The 16874-nt window shown below is 34.6% G+C and overlaps 2 protein-coding genes across 8 annotated transcripts in view; one reads left to right on the plus strand and one right to left on the minus strand.

Moving 5' to 3' along the window:
- Positions 1–15281, plus strand: part of LOC139968773 (heparan-alpha-glucosaminide N-acetyltransferase-like) — a 29149-nt gene extending 13868 nt beyond the window's left edge. For 3 of the 4 annotated variants that reach the window (XM_071973138.1, XM_071973137.1, XM_071973139.1), the window contains exons 12-18: positions 1529–1650; positions 2259–2388; positions 3164–3250; positions 3659–3733; positions 5857–5927; positions 6434–6546; positions 7330–15281. In XM_071973138.1, the coding sequence (XP_071829239.1) occupies positions 1529–1650; positions 2259–2388; positions 3164–3250; positions 3659–3733; positions 5857–5927; positions 6434–6546; positions 7330–7511 (780 nt within the window). In that variant the 3' untranslated portion in view covers positions 7512–15281. The remainder of the gene's footprint in view (positions 1–1528; positions 1651–2258; positions 2389–3163; positions 3251–3658; positions 3734–5856; positions 5928–6433; positions 6547–7329) is intronic. The other variant, XR_011793533.1, reaches the window with a different exon arrangement.
- The window catches only part of LOC139968772 (protein bicaudal C homolog 1-like), a 50602-nt gene continuing 44057 nt past the window's right edge, over positions 10330–16874 (minus strand). For 2 of the 4 annotated variants that reach the window (XM_071973134.1, XM_071973135.1), the window contains exon 19: positions 10330–16614. In XM_071973134.1, the coding sequence (XP_071829235.1) occupies positions 16523–16614 (92 nt within the window). In that variant the 3' untranslated portion in view covers positions 10330–16522. The remainder of the gene's footprint in view (positions 16615–16874) is intronic. The other 2 variants (XR_011793532.1, XR_011793531.1) reach the window with 2 other exon arrangements.

The following is a 16874-nucleotide window of genomic DNA, read 5'->3' on the forward strand; positions in this document are numbered from 1 at the left end:
CATACTAACAATACTATCTGAACTCCACCCATACTAACAATACTATCTGAACTCCACCCATACTAACAATACTATCTGAACTCCACCCATACTAACAATACTATCTGAACTCCACCCATACTAACAATACGTCATCAATACTATCAATACTATCTGAACGTCATCCATACTATCAATACTATCTGAACTCCATGCATACTATTAATACTATCTGAATTATTAGGGTCCAGCTGCACTGTCAAATTTTTACATGGTTAATTGCATGTATATAAGGTAGAAGGCCTCAGGTTTGTCAGATGTCCTTTGTGTTTTTGTTTCAGTTTGCCTATGAAGATGATCTAGCTAGGATCGATATGATCAGGCCCTCTAAACTTATAGAGTTATCTACACAGGCTTTCTGCAGTAGATAAGCAGTTTGCTAATGGTTGTTGTTTCTTTTTATGATAAAGTGCATGGTAGTTGACAAGACTCTCTTATTGGCTTGTGAATGCTGAACTGTTATGATGCTCAGAATCACGGTTGATTTTAGAAGTTTATTATCAAAGGGTCTGAGACAGTTTGAATGTCATGTCATCTAAGTTATCCATAAGACAATTCCTCTTTGCATTTTATAGCATCCAATCATTTCTTTCATGATACATTAACGTTGTTCTACAGTCAACATGACGGTTGAAAGAACCTTAACAGTATGTTCAAGGGTGTTTGAGGGAGAAGGAATCAATGGTCTTAAATGCAGCCCTGGTGCTGCCTGATACTTCTTGAATGAAACTTTTAAAGTGTCATATTCCTTTATCAGAAAGATTTACAGCAACTTTTCAATAATAATGAAGATACAGGCTATATGTGTGTTGAATTGATGTCCACGGTAGATAAATTAATAAGGAAGATAGAGGCTATGTGTGTGATGAAGTGATGTCCACGGTAGATAAATTAATAGGAAGATACAGGCTATATGTGTGTTGAATTGATGTCCATGGTAGATAAATTAATAAGGAAGATACAGGCTATATGTGTGTTGAATTGATGTCCATGGTAGATAAATTAATAAGGAAGATAGAGGCTATGTGTGTGATGAAGTGATGTCCACGGTAGATAAATTAATAGGAAGATACAGGCTATATGTGTGATGAATTGATGTCCATGGTAGATAAATTAATAAGGAAGATAGAGGCTATATGTGTGATAAAGTGATGTCCATGGTAGATAAATTAATAAGGAAGATAGAGGCTATGTGTGTGATGAATTGATGTCCATGGTAGATAAATTAATAAGGAAGATAGAGGCTATATGTGTGTTGAATTGATGTCCATGGTAGATGAATTAATAATGAAGATAGAGGCTATATGTGTGATGAATTGATGTCCACGGTAGATAAATTAATAAGGAAGATAGAGGCTATATGTGTGATGAATTGATGTCCACGGTAGATAAATTAATAAGGAAGATAGAGGCTATATGTGTGATAAAGTGATGTCCACGGTAGATCAATTCTGCTGACCTCTTATCCGGTCATTTTTTCGTTCCTCAGAACAAGTTTTACCGTTTGTTTGCCGATATATTTGACTACTGGTATGAGTGGGTGCTGATCATTCTCTCCATGGTGGCTTACTGCTGTGTGTCTTACCTGGTTGCAGCGGATGGTTGCCCAAAGTAAGTAAAGGGGAGGTGGTAGAGGGGGTGGGTGGGACAAGGGGGGGGGGGAGATTGTGAAGGGGTTAGGGGGAGAGGTGTCAGAGAGCTGGCAAAAGTTGCTGTAGAGGATCTAGTTGAATATATTGCTTGCTGACAGGTGATGAAGGTGGATGGTTGCCCAAAGTAGGTGTTTCAAATCATGACTGTGGACTTATGTAGCACAGAAGTTGGGATGGATGGATAGAGGAAGGGGCATGGGGAAAGTAAGTTGGGGTGTTGAGGATGTCAAACAGTCGTCTACGAGACAGAGTGACCAATAAACATAATTTAAGTCATATTTGACTCAATATTTCAAGTGGGATATCTCAGTTTCGTGACTGCTCTAATACACTTTATACATGTCCAGTTTTAGATATTATTTTCTTTGTACAAAGCTAGCAGAGGACCAGCATCAGGGTCTTTTATTTCTATCTTCAGTATGGATATCATCATGTTCTGTGTGATATTATTAAACTTGATGATATGAAACTGGGAAGATTGAGTTTTATTAATTAACTGATATTTTCTATGAATTTCTTTCGTTGTGACCTGATATCTTCTCTTTTTTGATCTTCTGATTCCTGCAGAGGTTATCTGGGTCCTGGTGGAGACAACTTAAAGGATTCATCGCTTAGCAGCTGCACAGGGGGTGTGGCAGGGGCGATCGACAGATGGTTATTTACAAAGAACCACATTTACCAACGACCTACTTGTATCGTAAGTGGAAACAATGGTGTTGCAATGTGTAGTAGGATTGATGAAATTGAAACATTAATGTTAAAAAACCAAGTCATTACGTCATTGCTGAAATACTTATTCTTTACAGTGTGATGTAAATTATTGAATATATCTGCCAACAGCTAAGTGTGTGACATCATAATTATCATGTCAACTGAAAAGTAGGGTTCTCTTTATATATACATATATATTTAATGTATTTATCTAAACAGGAAATAAAATTCTTACAAAATATTCTTTGCATATTCATGAGACCTTGGCTTAATAAGAGTAAATTGAGTGCAAAGGAAACATTTGTTTTGTATTTCATAGCCATAGCTAAGTGCTAAGAAAGGAAAATAATATTTAAATTTACATATTTTAATGACTGTACATACCAACAGCAGAATTATGTTTAATTTCCTTTAGAGGCCGAGGGCATTTCTGGCAATATTAAATCAATTATCAATACCATATTTTGAGTTTTGGGTAAGGTTTTTATTGTTCCCTATCTACTCATGTTTTAATATATTTTACACCTGGGCAAACCCCATTAACTGTTCGGATCAGGCTGTTTAACGCAGGACGAACCCCATTAACTGTTTGGATCAGGCTATGTACCCAAGAAGAACCCCATTAACTGTTCGGATCAGGCTATGTACCCCAGGACGACCCCCATTAAATGTTTGGATCAGGATATTTTTGTAAAAGTGTCATTATGACTGCTACTTGAATATTTTCTCAGTCCTTTGTTTCATTGTGTTTGTTTCTTCAGATTCTTTACAATACCAGCGTTCCTTATGATCCGGAGGGCGCTCTGGGTACAATAACCTCAATCTTCCTCACATTCCTTGGAATACAGGTAAATAACTCCGCATTCTTGTTCAAATATTTACAAAGATTAATAAAAGTATACCAAATATTCCAAAGATAGAAATCTTACAAAATAAGCGCAAAATCAAAACGAAATTGTGGCTAAATATTATTTTATGTAAAGATACATAGTCAGTGTAGAAGAAGATAGAACTGTGAGACTTATACAGTACCACTGTTGTAGTTTAATACATAATTTCTTACAAATACTAAGTTAAATGAATAAAAAAATAATAATTAAATGCAGATGGAATTTGGGATCCAATTCCTGAATGGTCATTGAACATCTTTGCTTGTCCGTTTATTTTTTGTTTGTCATTGTAAATAAATCTATCCTGCCACTAAACTGCCACATACATATATGTATATATATTTCTTGCTGATATTTTACTTACAGGCCAGCAAGATAATAAGTACTTACCACAGCCCCACCAGTCGGCTCTCACGATTCCTTATTTGGGGCGTGATTACGGTAAGGAAAGAAGTTATACTTAATCTAACTTGTAGCTAAAAATCAACTATTAAGCCCTTTTTCCTACACATTAGCTTACAGTTTATTACTCACATGAAAAAATGTTCAATTGTTCACTTCATTCCAACTGAGCATTTTGAACATTTTGCAGAATATTGTTCAATTGCTCAGTTGGAATGAAGTGAACAATTAAACATTTTGCAAAGAAATGTTGAATTGGCGAGATACGATAAGTTGTCATTTAAACATTTTGCAGAAAATTTTTCAATTGCTCAGTTGGAATGAAGTGAACAATTGAACATTTTACAGCAAAATGTCCAATTGATGAGATATGATAAGTTGTCAATTAAACATTTTGGAGAAAAATATCAAATTGACGAGATATGATAAGTTGTCAATTTAACATTCTGCAGAAAATTGTTCACTTGCTCAGTTAAAGCAACTGAGCAATCCAACATTTTTCTGATCTTACTATCTAGACAATTTAATGAAAAATGTCAACTTTAATTGTATACCATAGAGACAATATATATCCTGAACTTACTTGAAGCTAACGAACAGGGTCAACCCACCCAATAGCAAAATTAGTGCCTATATAAACCGAAGCTGACGAACGCTGTACAGTATTTCTATTAGGCATTTTTTTTAGAGTATTCAAAATCATACAAAGTTTTGTATGGTGGAGTATAAGGATCGCGAGATACAATTTCTCAAAGTGGCAAGGAAAACGTGGTAAATATGACTGATTAAAGGTCAATTTTGACCGAAATTTTTTAATCTTTGGGTCATTCACAATCACAGGAATATATGAATAGGCCTAGGTAAATAAGAGTGCGACAGTAGGAAATTCCGACTGTTGCACTCAATATTTTCCAACTGTCGTCAGTTTTACAAAGTTTGGGGGGGTGAGACACCCCCCACATCCCGCTCTAGCGACGTCCCTGCCTATAAAAATCTGCTTGCTGATTTATCCTAGAAACCTGATATATTTGGAATGTTTGTTTAGCTATGGAGGTTCTCTGTATAATGGATTTTCATCAAAATGCAACCTTTTGTCATAGAATTATGATTTATTATTGTAAAGAAAAACAAAAGCATTTTCAGCTTAACTGCTGTTGTGACATCATTAGCTTTGCTGTTTCCAGATGCATTTACAAAATACAACCAATTTGGAAATTTCATGACTTTTCCCATAAAAAATGAGATGTGGAAGTGGTTTTGACCTACAGATACAGATAATTTCACATTTTTTGTAATTAAGCTATCAACTTCAGCTACCAGAATACCACTTTCAGGTCTTGTTTGGATTTTGTGTAAGATCCTTTGATAACAATTCTTGAAATAAAAAAATTTGAGCAAAGAAGAATTTAGTTGGATTGAAGTCTTGGTATGTCGACAATAAGGAATTATTGTCATAGATTGTATCGTTGTCTCAACTCTGTTGCAAAGGATAATGTTGAAATGACGGTGTAGCATTATTGTTTATGAACTTATGCTACAAAATATGTACAAAACAGTTTTTTTTTTTTGGGGGGGGGGGTTGTTGCTGGTAATATCGTCACAGAAATGATGTACATTTAAGATTTGCTGTATGTTTTTATTCATCATTAAGATTCATCATTAATATTGGAATGACCCGCCCTTACCAGACTGAAAGACTCAAATTCTAGGTTGTAGCGAGTGAAATTGGAGTGTGATCCTTGTATATACAATATGTCACAATACTGTGACTTGTGACAGCACCCACCCGAAACCCTTCCCGCCAGTAGAGAGATGGGTATTTCATGATTGCCACCAACAAAGGGCTGGATACCTCAGGTGGTGGAACACAGGACTAGTATTCCTGAGGTCAGGGGTTCACATCCTCTTCTAGCCAAAACCTTTCTGTGCTCATTATAGCTCCCATTTTCAAATTTTGTTTGTAATTTTGTAGTCGGTTGTCTGTCCATCTCTCATTTTACTTCTGTATTAACTGAAAACTTCTAAGGAGGAACAAATGGTGAATCTTTCTTATTTTTTATTTTTTATGTTTTTTTTCTTTTTAGTTTCTAAACTGTATCTTTTTTCTGCTTAATTTTGCAATAAATATGTTTATCGTTTATTTGGTTTTCATTGATCTTCAGGGTGGCCTGGCTGCTATTCTCTGTGGGGTTTCCAAGAATGATGGTTGGATACCAATTAACAAGAATTTATGGTAAGGCCAAGCAATAAAAAGGAAGAGAGTCCGAAGTTTTTTGTTAGTTTGAAGCAACAAATACTGTTGAGAGAGTAATTTGCCTGACATTTTTTTAAGCTGTCATTGGTTGTCGATGGTCACATGTGCTCAGCCTAGTCTTCATCTTCGCTTCCACTTTTAAATGCCACTTTTAGATCCCCACCTCACCTTGAAGAAGATCCTTATGTATAGCATTTGTATCGCTTTGTAAATTACTGTCTCGAAATGTCCATACCTCAAATATATGCCAATCTCCCTTCTGCCCGCCCCCACCCCCCCCTCAATTTTTGTTGTTGCTTTGAGCAGTATAAAAAACTAAATTTAATAATAGGAAACTAAATATTATCAAATTATAAATGGTTAAATACATTTACCCCTTCTCCCACTGCCAACACACCCCCTGTTCCAATAATATTTTGTTAACCCACTGTCATATCTTACCCCTCACCGTTTCTCACTTGTTTTTGTGTGGTCTGTTTCCGCAGGTCGCCATCGTACGTCCTTGCGTCAGCAGGGATGGCCTTTATTCTTCTTGCCTTCTGTTACTTTGTCATCGACGTCATGAACTGGTGGTCTGGCGTACCGTTCTTTTACGCAGGTAAAGTTACCATGGTAACCTTAAAGATGTCGTTTACCTATTGCTATTTGTCTGCGTTGCATTTACTATCGTACCATTACCACAGGTCTTATAAATACTTATGCACATTTAAATTGGATTGGACAAAGGTAAAACTATATTTAATTTAATTTAATTTTAGGTTTACAGTCTTGTTCAGGGCCAAGGCCTTCCCACACGACTTTACAATTTAACCCTGGTCATTGGTAACTTGTCACACCTACACGCCAAAGTGTGCACAATTCAATCAATCTCTCCTGGGGCACCACAACCACGTGTCCCCCGGGGGACTTCCCATAGAGTGCAGCCACAAACCGGCGCACACAACTATATTTACAAGTTACCTCGCAAGTCCCCATTCCATACACTTGGGTGAAGAGAGGCAATGGAGATAAAGTGCCTTGCCCAAGGACATAACGTAATGATCTGGCCAGGGCTCGAACCTGTAATCCTTAAATCACAAGTCCACTGCCTTAAACACTTGACCACAACTATACCAAGAAAAAAATCGGTATGATTGCATCGATACGTAAAAATCCATGTACCATTAGCTTCCCATCCACCCCCCCGCCCCCCCTGACTGTTTTTTTTAATTAACAGATATGCTTGTTTTAATTTCGATGAAACTCTATGAATGTATCTGGCAACAGTGGAGTGACTGACATTTCAACAAAATATCCCAGAAAATTGTGACATTTTGAAATCTTTTGCTATAAATAAAAAACTGTTATGTACAATAATTTTTCTTATTTTCTTCTTTCAAAGGTATGAATTCCATCTTGATCTACATCGGCCATGAGATTCTGGTCACCTTTGCATTTCCGTTCTCATGGAAAGCCATCCACGACACGCACGCAGAACATCTGGCTATGAATCTGATTGGAGTATCTCTCTGGATTGTCATATCCATGTGGTTGTATTACATCGAATTTTTCTTGAAAATTTGAAATGCTTTAATGACGAGTGAAATATTTTAAAACCATCTTCCTTTCCAAAACATGAGCTCCAGAAAACAATTTATTTTTTCAAAATACATGGAAAATAAAAAGTACTATCTCAGGAAATGGCTTTGTGTATGAAAGAAATCATATCTCTTGCTTTTAATGTATGAGGAAAGTTTACAGTGGATAACTTAATTTCTTAGCTTCCTTCCTTTTTTCAAAATTTAGTTACATTTCTATTAATTTGGAAAAATTATAAAACAATTGTGTAGTTTTAAGAAGGGTTTTGAAACTCGAAATACTTGATATCTTTTAGTTGCTGAAAACATTGTATTTTTGATGCCCTTCAAGTTGGATTTGAAGCAGTTATGTCTGGAATGGTACATAGAAATAACTGTGAGACACAGACAAAATGTTGACAATCATTATGATTCAGTTGCATTATTTGTGAATTTTTGACACAATTGTGAGTAAATAATACTCTTACAATTAATTATATCATCTTGTACTAAAATGTTCCAAATTGTACAGAACTGTATTAATAATACTCTTGCTAACAATGGCTTAGAAGAAATTATTATGCAGTCCTTTTGTTTATTACGGTAATTCATTTGTACTCTGTTTATTATCAGCATATATTGATTGAGACAACTTGTTTCGGGACAGGTAGTGTGTTCACTGGGGTGGAGAAAATTAACTTTAACTATTGTCACTCTACTGTTGCAATGGCACTTGTAAAGTAAGTATAACCAGATTTGTAAAAGTCATATCATGACCATCCAAAATTCTTTGAGGATGCAGTTTTGAATTAATGAAATTTTTCAGCATTTTTGTTAAGCAAACATTTCCAGCCACTGGAATATCCCATGTAGCAAATTACTGTCATTCATAAAAAAATATTCTATTTCATCTTACATCTTTAATCATGTTTTTTTTTTTTTTTGGCCTTGTTACAATACTACTTCAAAGTCTACAATTTCAAATGCCAGTAAGTTAATGCATGATATAATTTTTCAATTTTATGAGCTTTTCATATTGACAGTGTTTAAAAGTTTACTCATGGAAACTAAATTATTTGTTAGTAGTTAACCTTGTAGCATAATGCCATTTTTAATGTCAAATTTAAATTAAATTCCTAAATAATATTGATTCAAATTCAGCTTTAGCCACCCAGAAAAGTGAACAAAATCATTATGATGTATAAGGTTATGGTAAAAAAAACGTATGCAATTATTAAACTGTGGACGCAAAACAGATATTCCTAAAGTGTTTTGAACAAGCCAATCATAGCTCCTGATTCTCCATAAACTGTATCCATTAGCCTATCAGAGACCTTTATTATCCTTCAAGTCATTTCAGTGCAGGATACAAGATTTTTTTTTGTAAGAGGAGGCCTGGGAGACAAGCAGCAGTAGTTACCAAAGAGTACCTTAGTCCTGGCACTTGTCTACATAAAGGTACATTGTAGCTTGACACCTAGTAAATTTGTAGAAAGTGGAATTTTTGAAAACAAGGGTTAGGGTATGGTGGTACCTTAATGAAGTCTTGCCTGGAATTATTATTATTATTATAATTTTTTCACTTTGGTATTTTTGGCATTACCTTTGTGTCATTGCATTACAGGTATCAGATATGACTGTAACCAAGCCATGATTTTGACAACTTCAAGTCTTATTTTTTGTATATTTTTTTTAACACATTTAGAGTTTAGGAGTCTAATTTGATGTACACTGTAATTTGATGTACACAAGTAGCAATCAGGATATCATTGCGGTACACCTGAAAAACTGTAGTATCTTCAGCATAAGAAAGTATGTATTTAAGTTTAGAATATGACCATACTTCAAGACAAAATGGTCCGTGGAAGTTTACATAGACTGGGCTTATAGAAAGAAAGCCATAATGACATTGGTAGATTGCTAGAGTAGCTGGCTGGATTTGTCCGCTTCTTCACAGAAATGTTTGGGTGCCGGCATGGGTGGTGGTACAGGGTGTTTAAATTTGGAGCACAAGTGATGGTACTTGGTGTCCTGGCATATTAGGAGGGTTTGGTGGGGAGGGGGGGGGTGGGGGATGTATAGATTACCATGGATTTATACTGCTGCATAACTGCCATTGACTTAAAATTTAATATCACAAAAGAGGATGATTTTTGTAGTTACCACACAGGGTAGAGAGAACCTATTTAACATTTTATTTTTCTAGTGAAATTATGTTTGCTTTTAGTAATTGAGATCTCTGCAAAGATAAGAAAGAAATAGATATAAGCTGTAAAATACATCACAATTTTTTCCCCTTTTAAAATTCATAGACAAATTTCTTTACAAATGCTGCTAACTAGTTGAAGACACTTTTCTCACTAAAGTTGTGTGACTAACAGACTTTAGTGCAGGAGTCTTTACAAATAATCTGATATGATGCTTGTGAAGACTGTCATTAGCTTCTCATCTGAATCAAATTGAACCATTTTGTCTTTAAAAATATATACTATTTAAGTAGCTGATGAATTATTCAGTTAAGTGTGCAACAATTTCACAATGAAAGTTGTAACTATTTTTTATTTGTTTCATTTGCATTTTAAATATCCAAATATAGCCAAAGAGGAAGTTATTATGGATGTCTTGTAGTTCTTTGATACAACTGTTGTAATTTTAGGGATGTTCATATATCAGGAATGTTATTTGATACCTTCTCTCTGCACTATCAAGTTGTTCATTAAAAGTTTATACATCAATTATTCTCTATAATAATAGTAAAAATGACACAAATACAAAATCAAATGAACATACAGACACATACACAAAAGAAGACACTGCAAACAAGGTTTATAACTTCAGCCTCTTTTTTTAATAACTCTTTTGTAGAATTGTTCAGTAACGATAAAAGGACCCTGCAACCAATGCGTTGTAGTCTATGAATACTTGGACGGATTGTCAATAAATAACAGTCGGTACCGTGGAATGTAATTTATATCTGCTTCTTCCTTTGTGAATAAAGTTTTGTCAAAAAAAAGGCTCATTTGCTCTGTCTGTTATTAGGGCATTAAATATCTTCAACTTGTATCATAATAATAAAAACAACCCCAATATGCAAATTGAATAAAAACTTTTAAGAAAAGGGGGAAAAAAATGAAGTAGCAACTTTACATATGCAATATGCAAATTAATCAAATATCTAATTAAAACTAATTATAACTAATTATTCATCAAATATTTTAACTTTTTTATTATATAATAAATTTGACAATAAAATTTGTCACACTTAACAATATTTAAAAGTTTGATACTTCTATAATCTCAGGAACATAATGCGATCGTTTCTTCCTTCTCATCCAGCAACAAGATTAAAGAAAGATCAAAGGCCAAGATCGGCGTCAAATGAAACCAAATAGGACCATCCGTAATAGAATAAGAAAAGAATTCATATGCACAAATACTATTAGCACAAGTCACATATTATGCACAAATAGTTGTCCTAACAATTATCAAAAATGTTTGGCCCTGACTGATTGATTAACAGTAAACATGATAGTAAAGTCATGTTTCATTCCTGTGTCTGAGCTGTGAAGATATTAAACACTGTCAAAGAAGATGAATTACTTGTGAGGAGTTATGGAGATTACAGCCATAATTGATAACAATTATTCTTTTGTGCAAACTTGGAAACCTGGTACAGACACATGATACACCATAGGTTTATGTATTACACGTCTAAATGGGCATCATAACACTGTCTATGTATATGATTTAGATGCAAACATCTGGTATTTTTGGACAGCTTATACAAGACCTTCAACAAGCAAAGCAGTGCTTGCAGTTTAAGGAAACAATACGTAATGGACAGCATTCAACAAGCAATGCTTGCAGTTTAAGGAAACAATGTGAAAAGGACAGCCTATACAAGACCTTCAACAAGCAATGCAGTGCTTGCAGTTTAAGGAAACAATATTTAATGGACAGCCTAAAAGGTCTTGCAAGACCTTCAACAAGCAATGCTTGCAGTTTAAGGAAACAATATGTAATGGACAGCCTATACAAGACCTTCAACAAGCAAAGCAGTGCTTGCAGTTTAAGGAAACAATATGTAATGGACAGCTTATACAAGACCTTCAACAAGCAAGCAGTGCTTGCAGTTTAAGGAAACGATATGTAATGGACAGCTTATACAAGACCTTCAACAAGCAAAGCAGTGCTTGCAGTTTAAGGAAACGATATGTAATGGACAAGCTATACAAGACCTTTAACAAGCAAAGCAGTGCTTGCAGTTTAAGGAAATAATATGTAATGGACAGCCTATATAAGACCTTCAACAAGCAAAGCAGTGCTTGCAGTTTAAGGAAACAATATGTGTAGCCAAACATATCGTAACATCAATCTATGATAAAGTAATTAATACATAATTATATCCAACCCTTCAGCCAGTTTGAAACGGCTCATTGAATTGGCTAAATGTGTATACTTTGTTTTTTCTTGACCAATGGGCTACCTTCTAACTACTGACAGAGAGAGAGAGATGTGTCAGAAGCTGTGCTTGTAGAGACATCACTCTTCCTGAGATTTGGCACAAAATGCAACTGGACTGATTGTGTTTAGAATGTTATTCAACAAATACCAATCAATGTTGAATCAACTATACTCACCGTCTTGACTGGAGTGAGGTATGAACATGTTGTGTTCTGTATATGCTTTCAATCCTTTTCATACGTTATTACAAACCACCAAGCGAAAAAATAAATAAAATAAAGATTCAATAGAGAAATAATGTGAAATTAGTTTGTAAATAAACAAACTAATAAATAATAAAGGAGATTCAATCCAACTCCCCCACCCCCACCCCCCCCCCCCCAAAAATGAGAAACAGAATGAGGTCACATTGACCTTATATACAAATTTGATTTTACTGTACACATATAAAGCTGCAATTCTACACATTTTTTTTTAAATCAACAATGTTAATAATAATCTTTGAATTTAAAAATTAAAAATTTTGAAAAGTCGAATTAGAAGATGAATACAAACAAAACAGCTGTCACTTCATCAGAAAGCATATCACAATTTCAGACGGATTAAGTTTTATATATCAGCTGATATTAAATTCTCAAAATAAACATTTAATTTTTACAAAAACAACTCTTGTCAAATAGAACAAACATTTTATGATAAGAAGAAAAAGAAAAAAAAAACACATGGATGGAACTCACAAGGCAATTGAATTTCACAAGATCATAAAAGCATTTCGTTCTGTGGACGGATGGTTTTGTAATAGAAAGGTTTTATATTAATCGTCTCTAAACAGAGCTCAACTAAAAATTTAAAATCTGAAAATGATGTGTGGGATCCAAATTTGTTGTTCAAGTAATTAAACACATACCACAACGAGGCATTCAACTTGTTTACAACAATCAACTCTTGCTTGAGATCCTAACTCCCCTTCAGGTGAGGATGTAATCATGTGAGGGGGGTTCCTCCTTCTAAACCCCCCCCCCACCACATAAAAAATTACAAGTAATTATTAGCATAACCTTGCTGGCAGACCTAATAATAGACCCATTGCCTAAATGTGTCTCAGAATGCACATCTCTTCATGTGTCACATTTGATTTTCCGGGCGGGGACCCCCCCCCCCCGACTGCCCTTAAAGGGAGTCAGCTTCAATGATCCCATGTTATTCCTTAAATGTTCAATACATTGCACTATTGTGCAGTCTGTTATGACATAAATGATGTCTATATCCACCATAACCCCTCCCCCTCCCTAAACACATCAGTATAAAATGTGACGTCTTTGCTAACTTATTTCTGAGCAAATACAATATTAGAAAGTTGCATTGACAAAACCATCTCATTTCAATCGTCAGAACTGTTCAACCTCACGACGAGGTTGACCACGATAAGGAAAATACATAATTGATAAAGATAATGTTTAAAGATATGTAACATTTTTACATCAAAATTTGACCAAAAGGACTTTTAGTCTGAGGTTAACATCATTATTCATGATAAAATTCTTAAAACACAAGAAAGAGGAAATACCTTTTTTTTTTTGAAGACAATAACAATAAATTTTTTAATAACATGCACATCTTACAAAACCGAAGCGCATCACCAAATCGTCCAAATACCTCAACTCGTACTCACAAATAATGATTAAAATAATTATAATATAATTATAATAAAGTGAAATATTTTTCAATATCTTGTTCACTACAAGACAACATCAACCAATGGTAAACCTACATGCTGTGATCCTGGTTGACAAAACATTTCTTACACAAGTAGCTTAATATTAAGGCAACATATCTCTTCATATGAGAACATACTGCTCTGATACAACAGCAGATTGTATGCTTTACATGTGTTGTAACATTTACATATCAAAACTTCCTTTTATACACATACTGCTGATGACAGCAGAAAATGTGAATTTGTTACAAACTTACTTTCAATAAAGTATTAGTAAAGTATTACTAGAAGCAACACAGAGGTCACTCAAGTTCAAATTTGAACACACCTTCTACTATCAACCTCTCAGTAATTCCTCCCCCTTCCTTCCCCACCCCCCCCACCTCACAATTGTGCAATTTTGAAATACTTTGGAGTGTCAGTACCTCCAGGAAAACTTATTCAAAAGAGAATTACTCAACTCGACGTTTGGTGATTTGATTATCCCTGGGGCCATCCCATTGAAGCTCTCAATGTCCCTCTCTTTGATATGGTCCAGATTCACAATTTGAATCCCAATTAGCTCAAATCTAGTATCTGGGCTTTTGAAAATCCCTGAAATCTGTAAGACTTCTTACTTAATATTTACTTTACTGATGTATGTTATAATATAAGGGGTGTTTTTTTCTGCCAAATCAGTTCATTTAAATGTGCCATGTCAAGACCTTTAAAACCACAGAGTTATAAGGGCACAGTAAATACAGATGGATAGCAAGGATGCAAACAGGTGTCAAATTTTTATATCTGAGTCATTTTCTAGTGAGTACATTCCACACTGTCAATGATAATATAAAACATTATATGAATTAAAATTGCATTGTGCAAAGTTTTCAAGACTTTCATAATTACAGTATTAACAACAAGACTAGAAATTCTTGGATTTGAAATATACTTTATGGCCCAAAAAAAAAACAGGAAAATGTACTCTCTCTAAACGAAGAATAGAACGACATAAAATGTGAAAGAAAATATCTGTAAATGTTTAATATCAAAGTTGAAAAGTATAAAAAGTTTGGTTAATATTATTATTTTTTAAGAAACAAGTTTAACGTTTATCATTGTAGCTATATGTTGATAAAATATGCTTTTTAATAATTAATAAGAAAACACTTATAACTTCAGAAGAACATTTGTACATAGCCTCTATACAACTCAAGGTCTTTGTTATTGGTAAACAATGATTCAGAAAAACAATAGAAAGACTTAAGAATACCCTCCAAGTGAGAAAACAATGAACACATATACATCTCTGATATTCTCTAATTAGTGCAACATTATAATTAAGTCAGGTGACACTCATGAATAAAAGATTTTCTATAAATACACAACCATTGAACATCTGTACATCAGCCTCACTTCATGTGGCACAGAGAGAAGTAGAAGGGACCACAACACAATAAAACAAGGATTCTCTTGAGATGTCAAATTACCTATCATGAATGTATTTATGCCTTGCTTATTGGTAACGTCAAGAAATAATACATTTTGTCTTTATTATTTGACAAAAGGTGATCCTTTCGTAGTTTCTTAGACAGCCATTGTGCATGCAAGTTATTAGAAACTGTTAATTTATAATAACTGTGAATTCCCCTTTTATCATACAAAACTAAGAGTTTAAGAAGCAGGGGGGGGGGAGGGGTGGGGGACTGGGATAGTGTCTTAACCAAAAAAAGAAAGGGAACAAAGATTTAAAAAATCCTCATTCACAATAGTACATGATGACCAGCAAATGATTGCATAAACACCAAACAGCAAGGCAAGAGTTTATTTCAAGCCACTTAACAGTTTTGTTAATTCCATCACTGAAAAATGTAAGAAAAAAGACCAAAAAAGAAACAAAGATAAAAAAAGAAGTAGTAATTTTTAAACAAATTGAAAGGCTGATGATGTAAGGCTTGTCATTTATTTCCTTATATGTATTTTGTTTTGCCAGGACTCTTTCTCAAACTTTTCAAATATATAAAGTCTCAATTTAAAATATCTGTGTATAGCTCACTTACACAGTCTGCTAGTTTCTAGCAGAATCTTTTTCAGAGATATGGGTAGTCAGTATGCTTTTTCAAGAGATTATGCTAGGATTTAAACAACAGACACTCTTTCATCAATGTGTTTTAAAACTGTAAAAGAGCAGAAGAAAGTTAGAAGATTTATTCTGTAATAGAGACATGATGGAGAACCCTATTAGTTGCAAACATCCTCTCCAAAACAATTAGGCCACAGATTTCAAGGCTATGATGATGATCAATATAAACTCCTTATTAATATCAAATTTGCTTCTAGTTTCTTGATTTTTGAGTTTCACTATGCATTGTAAGGCACAAACTTTACATGTCTCAGTTGAGGATCAATTTCAGTCGTCATGATAAAGAAACTTTTACTACCACAATCGAGAGGTTCATTGATCACAAAAATAATTATTGCTTGTGTAGCCATGACAGAAAAGAATCGACAACCAGCCAATAATGAAATTGCTCAGCTTACAATCCAAGTCTGACGAGGATATTTACAGTAAAAAATGCCTTATGAAATATCCTAAACGACAGACTTGAAGTGTTATTGACTTCTAATGCCCAAAGAGTATGTTCAAATTACTACCATTACCATTAATAATTTACCTAGACTTTGGGGACTCAGGTCAACAATCAAAAGTGGCGAATAGAGAGAGATTCGCCCCTCTCCCACCCCCCCCCCCCCCAAATCCCGGTAGAGGAGCTCTTAACATATCTGTGGACTTGCATCTTGTCCCATCCTGGTCTTCTGCTCTAGCCATTTTATATAAGACACTGTTCCATCAGCACTCACCAGCACAACACTGGACTAGACCGTCCAAGGTTGGGAACGTGTGCACCGTCGTTGTAATTGAAAGCTTTGTTACGATTCTTGTTTAGATCTGTTGACAGGAAGAGAAGGTTTGACAGACAATTCAATGGGAGATCAGAGATTTCGGTATTTCAAAAATAGTAACCTCATATGGTATTGTTAGTTCAGTGGTTAACGTAGGTGCCTTTCAATCATAAGGTCCCGAGTTCGAGTCACTCCAAGATTAATGTATGTCGTCCAGTTACAGAGTTGTTGACAATTCATAACCATGGACGTTAAATATGAATCTAAGAGACTGACTTCGGTCAGCTTGCGGCTTTGCTAAGCCAA

The sequence above is a fragment of the Apostichopus japonicus genome, chromosome 6 (genome assembly GCF_037975245.1).
Source record: "Apostichopus japonicus isolate 1M-3 chromosome 6, ASM3797524v1, whole genome shotgun sequence".
NCBI classification, from domain to species: Eukaryota; Metazoa; Echinodermata; class Holothuroidea; order Aspidochirotida; family Stichopodidae; genus Apostichopus; species Apostichopus japonicus.